Raw genomic sequence first — 7,556 nt, 5'->3', positions numbered from 1 at the left:
GGGCCCGCGGCGCTTCCCTACGGCTATTTCGGCAGCGGCTACTACCCGTGCGCCCGCATGGGCCCGCACCCCAACGCCATCAAGTCGTGCGCGCAGCCCGCCTCGGCCGCCGCCGCCGCCGCCTTCGCGGACAAGTACATGGATACCGCTGGCCCCGCGGCCGAGGAGTTCAGCTCCCGCGCTAAGGAGTTCGCCTTCTACCACCAGGGCTACGCGCCCGGGCCTTACCACCACCATCAGCCCGTGCCTGGCTACCTGGATATGCCTGTGGTGCCCGGCCTCGGGGGCCCCGGCGAGTCGCGCCACGAGCCCCTGGGTCTTCCCATGGAAAGCTACCAGCCCTGGGCGCTGCCCAACGGCTGGAACGGCCAAATGTACTGCCCCAAAGAGCAGGCGCAGCCTCCCCACCTCTGGAAGTCCACTCTGCCCGGTAAATGGCGCCCCCCTTCTCAGCCCCTGTCCTCCGGCTCCGCTCCAGCTTCTCCGCTCGCTCCCGGGTCACCCCGGTGCCCCTTTACTGTCTCTCCCTGGCCTGCCCTAGCGGCGCTGCACCCTTGGGAGCCCGGCCCCGGCTGACTGGCGCTGCCCATACTGCGCTTGAGTCGGACTGGCTCCTGGCTCTCTCTGGGTGAGGGATGGCTGGAAAGAAGCTTGCTGGGACCCTGGCTGGCTTCCTTCTCCCTCCGCGCCCCGCCCTCCCCAGCCCTTGACATCGACTTAAGGATGGGAAATTGACCTGGAAACGGTTTACCAAATTGCCCGTCTTCGTTCTCTCAAAAGTGGCTTCAGTGTAGAAGCATCAAGTGTGAGGGCTTGGGGAATACAGAGGAGCTAGGCATAGAACTGGTGTCCCCTGAGCCTAGCGCTAAGGTGTGGGCCGCTAGTGCAGGCGATCAAGCGAACCCAGAGCGCTGTACGGACAGGATGGCCAGGCTGGAGGGGTCACTGGAGGCCTGGACGATTTCATTTTAGTGCAGAACTAACCACCCTCTTCGCCGATCCTCCAGGTTTTGGTGGAGGGCTGGATTGTGCAGAGTGGCAAAGGGCGTCCGGGACTGCAAGGCGGGTGGCTCAGATCAAGTTGTCTCCTGTGTCCTGGCCTGGGTCTGATCCCTCTGTAACTTGCCTTCTTCCCTATCTTCCAGACGTGGTCTCTCATCCCTCAGACGCCAGCTCCTACAGGCGGGGGAGAAAGAAGCGCGTCCCTTACACCAAGGTGCAATTAAAAGAACTCGAACGGGAATACGCTACAAACAAATTCATTACCAAGGACAAACGGAGGCGTATATCAGCCACGACGAATCTCTCCGAGCGGCAGGTTACAATCTGGTTCCAGAACAGGAGGGTCAAAGAGAAAAAAGTCATCAACAAACTGAAGACCACTAGTTAATGGATTAAAAGTGGAGCAAGAGGGCGACTTGAAGAAACCTTCTGAACTGGTTGCTTTACCCAGATAATGATTATAATGCTTAATAATAATTGAAGAATGGAAAGAGAAAGAGAGGCACTGGCATTTCGCTTTCCTAAGGGAGATCTCTTTCTCCTTGGTGGAATCTACAACTCTTTTCAAACTTTAAGAAATGGTAAAGACTGCCAGTCCTTCCACCAGCCCCACCAGACCATTAAGTGACAAACTCTAGAGTCAAATGTCAACCCCCAAATACGCAATTTCAGATAAGTTACTAATTTACTGAAATCTTGTAAGTATTTATGTGACCGTTATATTTTAGGACATAATGTTATATGGTAATAATCCGAGAATTGGTTGCAAAAGCAAGCGGTTGTCCTAAACATCTGCTTGTCCTTGGGTTGCCATTGCCATTCCCTTTGCATGTTAAGTGACTGCTCAGGTAATTTTTAGTGAAAATCCTACCGTTGTTGTATATTCTGCAAAACATGTCACGTATAAATTTAGAGGGGAAAAGAGAAGAAGGTACTGAAATAATGATTTGGGACTATTTACTATGAAGGGAGAAAGGGAGAGAAAGCTCTTCCCAGGATCATTTGTCTTGGTAGTAAATACAACCAGCTGAGCCTCTGAGGCTACAAGGGAACTCCAGGTCGGGAATGTCCTTCTCATAATAATTTTTATTTGCTCATAACAAGCACATTTTGTGGCATTTGGACTGTTTTCTGCCCTGGTATCGTTTACTTTCTGAAGGATTTGATATCTCTTTTAAAAATATTTAAAGCATCAGATGATTCACAGAATTCACATTATGGCAGATCTCCCGAGAAGTCCCACCCCAACATAGTGGACTTTGGTTTAAATACAATTAATTTATCACTTAAATTGCTATTTCCCAATATTTACTAAACATTTTGCAGGATAAATAATTTTCCTTTTTTATTTTTTAGAAAACTCAGAACAGAAATCCATTCCCCCTAAACATTTAGATGTTTACATTCTATATTTTGATCTATTAAAGGATTAGTATTTTTCCTTGTTTATTATGTTATGAGACTGCATTAGAAAGTTTAGGAATTCATCTTCACAGCACATTTTTAATCAAGCAGTTATTTCAATTAGCACATTCATTTTGTTCATATTCACTATAAAATGCTATCTTGTAAATAAAGACATTCAGCACACTGTGAAAATGTACTTGTGCACCTGCTTTCCAAATATTTCTACTAAAAATAATAATTAAAAACTTTAGACCTGTAGATAGTGCTATAGTGGTGTTAATTATGTTAATAAAATAGTTACTACCATTAAAATCTGAAGGAAATACTTATTATTTTCCTATGCTAAACGTGCACTGCACAGAGAGAAAAGGAGCAGGCTTGTCCTATACAAACCAAGGACCATTCTTTTCTATTATTATTTAGCTTTATTTTTGCTACAAATTTTTTAAGCAAAGGGAGAAATCTCTCATAACTAAAATCCTAAAAATTGAGGAAAGTGCTTCAAAAACGTTAAAGTGTCAGATATTCTGAAAAGGAGAAAAAAGAAAGGAGGAAGAGATAGTAGAAATTCTCAGGCTCCCTGTGGAAAATGAAAACCAGTTGTTTAGTATCAGTGATGTCCAGGCTGTCGTATATTAAAATCTGCTGTTGGGTCTGCATGTGTCTGAGAGGGCAGGTTTTGATATTTGTTGAAATGACAGGACTAGGAAAGGCCTTAAACCTTGACCTTGACGAAAAAAGACAATTTGTGACCTTGACTTTTGACAGCTCATGAATTGGCCTCGGCAGGATTAGTAGATCAAGGGCGCCACCTCGCGTTGACAAGCTTCCTTGTAATTCTTTAGCTTCAAGGGAATCAAAAAGGTCTTACCTCCTTGACTTCTTAGAGATTTAGCACTCATTTCTTTGGCTCTAGATGGAGCAAATTTGAATATATGTAAGTTATACATGTGCTTGTATATATGTGAATATATATCATATATGTGTATACATATATGTATTTCCGTGCTTGTGTGTGCTTGTATATTTATTTGTAGAATCTGTACAGAGACAGTATCGTTCATTACTGATGACTCGATATGTTGTAATTTCAGATGATTTCTAGAAGTTGAGGTACAAAATGTACTTTACCTGATGCTGTTTTGCTCCTTTTCTTTAATGGCCAAGTTCAATTTGTTTTCACAGCAACTTGCTCTGCATCAGATTTCTGCAGCTCTGCCTTTAAACCTGTACATTTTTGTTACAATCTAAGCAGTGTTCTTAAATAACCATTCTCTCCTGGCCCTCACCCTCCAAGGTGGTCTACCATCCTAATTAGAGCTAGAGGGGAGTCTATACGGCAAATAAAAAGTTTCAGATGCCTGCTAACTCTAGAGTTCTAGAGTTACATCTCAGAAATTCAAAGAAACCCACCTCTTAAGAGGCCAGTATGAGAGCTTAAAGATCTCATATCTACAAAATGACCATAATATGGATGCAGAAGGAGAGCTATCCTGGATAGCTCAGAGCCGAGTGCTGCTCCTGGGTTGTGTGCAATCTTATACTGATGTTTGAGAGGTTGCCATTTGATTTGTGGAAGAAATACATACATTTAATATTAACGACCACCATCAAAACTATAATAATAATAATAATAATAATAGTAATAATAAGTATTATATCTATGAATTACTGACCCCTAACAACACATCAGGTGCTGTGTTTAGAGTCATAAATAATACATATGTATGTGTATGTATATATACATATAGAATGTATATGTACACACATACATATGGTAATTTTTTTTTGTCAAATCCATACTATGCACATATGTATTTCAATGTTGATGGAACCAGGATCCTTAGAATGTAGACTTTTGAGATGAGGTTAATTTCATCTTTACATTAGAGGAAAGTGATTGTAACCTGAAGAACCGTACTCATCATTTTATGGAAAACAGTATTGATTGGTTGCAAACCTGGCTGATGGAAACCTCTCCAACCTGAAGATTTCTAGCTTCTTTACAAATGGAGCCTTATAGAAAGAATCTCTAAAGCTATCTCAAAAACAATAGAGTCTTGAAACATACTTATGGAATGGCCTTGTGAAGTGCAATCAAATTTTGCTGCCCTGAGGATTTTCACTCTATTTGTGGAAACAAATGAAAATGATGCCTCAGTTCAACCTTCCCAAGTCTCGTGCACCAGCACACCAGCACACCATTCCTAAAAGAGCTGCCGTCATTCCAAAGTAACAACTTTCTCCCCAAATGTTTAAAGTGGTGGAAAATCCCCTCAAAACTGGATCAAACTGTATGTTTATGAACAACTCCAAAGGGGACTCTTCTGTTGATGGGGGATATTTTTCTTTAGATGTAAGAAATATTCTGAGCCTCAGGCCTAGGAAGGAGACCAACAGCAGCTCTGCAGCCCGAATACCGCCCCTTTCACAAGCCATCGCCACTGCAGGAACTCTGGGTAAAGTAGTAGTTTTTCCTTTTTTTTCTCCCTGCAGTTTTTAAAACTAATGACAGAAGATATTTCAGAGGGGTTTCCCCCCTATTCTAAAAATGGTTGTTAATAATGTCGATCTTACCTAACTCCCTTTATTTAAAATTCCCGTGGATCTACCAGATATTCTGAAGTAAGCGTGGATTATGATGACTCCCTAATGACCAAATAACAAGTAGTCTAAACCTTTAGAAAAAAAAAGACATCTAAGAGGATGCCAGCCACCGTATAAGAAAAATGACAAAAGACACTGGGATAGTGTGGGTTGGGTAGCTGATTCAAGTATATTGTTTTCTAAAAGGAAAACTTTTTGAATAAGACATAGTAAATATGGAAACAACTAGACACCATTTTCATCTATTAAATTAACAAAGACTTTAAATCCTGTAATGGCCTGTCATGTTGCCATTAAAACAAATTATAAATATGGGATTTAGGAAAAAACCCTATTTTTTTCCATTTGCTCTTAATACTGTCAAATTTATTAAGGTATTTTAAGTGGGTGATTGTAAAATGTCACTTTGCATTTCACCACTATTTATGCCTGATGCAGAGCTGAAGCCATGGATTTAAATTATATGGGTTAAAAAAAAAAAGAATTTTTTTTTTAAGAAAGAAAGGGGGAAAAGGAAATTATTCTTTTAAAAATTCAACCGAATTGAAATATTTTCTTAAAAATTCATGAGGCAGTGCAATTCAGCTGAGGGCGATAGTATGTATTCGGGTGGTTGGTGACAGATTTCAGCGTGTAACATATGTGCGGATTACACCCTGCTGAATGTGTTTGGAGGGTTAGGTGAAGATGCGGCCTCTCGTGTCCTCTCTGCGAATTCTCGAGCGGAGCCCGAGGCCGCCCTGGGACTGCCAAGCCTTAGACCTGGTGTGTTCAGAGGCGCCCTTCTGGATTTGCGGAACTCTACGGAGGAGACGCTAGGGGCTCGCTGATTTATGCGCAGTCCTTTAAAGTTGATCGAATGCGTGTCAGCAGCCCGAGACCTGGAGAATCCGAGAAATGAGCAGCGAGTCGCTCGCGTCCCATTTTTCATAAGCAAAAATGTAGCGTTATCCAAGAGGCCTGCGGAGATTTATGCCTAGGTTTTGAGACAGGCACACAATAATTAAGTTTTCATCTGCTAGGCCTCCGGGTACATAGCAGCCGGCTTCATTCTTTGTGAAAACACCCACTTTCTGATCTGCTGCTTCGATCCTCGCGCATCTGTGCCGCGCCGACGAATGCCTGAAAGATATTGGCTATTTTTAATTAGATTTGAAAGGGAAGAAAAGAGACTCTGACATAGAAAAATCCCTCCGTGAAAGCAGCCAAGGCCTTGCCACAGTCGATTTCATTTCTGTCTGGCTCGGTAGCGCCGCTGAAGAGCTGGATCCACCGGGCAGGACTCATGACAACGGCGCCTCTGAGCTGGTCAAGCCTTGGCGCGCGGCTGGGCGGCGGCGCGGGGCTCGCCCCAGGTGCGGGGACACGGGTGAGCCGGAGAAGCGCCGCTGCAGCCTCAGAGCTGCCTGATGTCGCGCCCGTCGGGGACAGAGAAGAGGCTCAAAATCCTCCACTCTTCCTCATGAACCCTCTACTCAAAATGGAGGCTCACACCCTCCCAGGGCCGGCCTCGCTCAGGGCTTGCGGGCGTGCAGCAGGGCGTAGGCGGAGGTCGAGGCCCGGGACCCCCCGGCCAGCGCCGGGAGGACGCGGGAGGGTCGCGCGCCAGAGCCCGCAAGCCGCCCCGCAGCTGCAGGCTGACGTCACCGCCGCCGGAGCGGGCCTTCGCGGGCCTCGCTAGGCGTTCCGAGCCGATGGAAACGAATGTTTTGTGTGGGTGCTCTCTTCTGCCCCGCCCCACCCTCCCCAAGAGAATAATCGGGTATTTAATCTCTCCCGGTCTTAATTCTTGGCAGCGTGGAAGGTGGTTTGCAACGGGAAATAAAACTTGACAGGAGCATTTTCTCTAAAAGGGGTGCTGAGACGGGCTGAAAAGAAACCGTGTTTTTCTCTACCAAATACTTCCGCTTTCCGCACCCCGGGCGGCGGGCTAGGGTGAGATCCGAGGGCGCGGAGAGCGAGCTGGGCACGCAGGGCCACGTTGTGGATCCGAGCGACCAAATCCCGCGCCCAGGCTGCCGCGCGGGGCTCCGCCGCGGCGGGAGAGACAGCCTCGGGCCTCGCTGCGCCCCGCGCCCCTGCGACGCTGGGCTCGGCCGCCGCGCCGCCCGCAGCCTGAGGCCGGGACCCCGCACGAGCGAAGCCGTCACGGCGGGGACCCAGAGTCGTACCTGGCGCGCTGGCTGCGGTCAAGCGAGAGAAGAGGGTGCTGGGGAGGCCCTTAGACAGCCTGGCTTTAGCTCTGAGTCGCTTGGCCTCGGGGAGCTGGGGACAAGAGCTCTAACAGGAGGTGGCAAGAGCATTGCTGAGGGCTTTGTTCCGGCTGCGGGCATGCCGACGCTGCGCAAAATGGAAGGGGGAATGGGGGTGAGCGGCGCAGCAGGCGTCGGTTGGCCGGGCTGCTGTTGGGTGGGAGAAGCTGGAGACCGCAGAATCCCTTCCTACGGGCTCAGAGAGCGATGTCCTCTGGAGCTGCAAAGGTCAAGTCCTCGGCGCCATGGCCGCCCCCAGGGTCAGGGCCGCCCTATCGGTCGCAACGG

At 46.9% G+C, this 7,556-nt stretch overlaps 1 protein-coding gene across 1 annotated transcript in view; it reads left to right on the top strand.

The window, feature by feature from the left end:
- HOXA13 (homeobox A13) overlaps positions 1-2,721 on the top strand; it is a 5,785-nt gene extending 3,064 nt beyond the window's left edge. Inside the window, exons 2-3 of the mRNA XM_011361728.2 lie at positions 2-430; positions 1,146-2,721. Coding sequence (XP_011360030.1) covers positions 2-430; positions 1,146-1,390 — 674 coding nt within the window. The 3' untranslated portion in view covers positions 1,391-2,721. The remainder of the gene's footprint in view (position 1; positions 431-1,145) is intronic.
- Positions 2,722-7,556: the final 4,835 nt, after the last annotated feature.

The sequence above is a fragment of the Pteropus vampyrus genome, unplaced genomic scaffold, assembly GCF_000151845.1.
Source record: "Pteropus vampyrus isolate Shadow unplaced genomic scaffold, Pvam_2.0 Scaffold69, whole genome shotgun sequence".
Classification (NCBI taxonomy): Eukaryota; Metazoa; Chordata; class Mammalia; order Chiroptera; family Pteropodidae; genus Pteropus; species Pteropus vampyrus.
The sequence above is the reverse complement of the archived record's forward strand: the minus strand, read 5'-3'. Positions and strand labels throughout refer to the sequence as shown.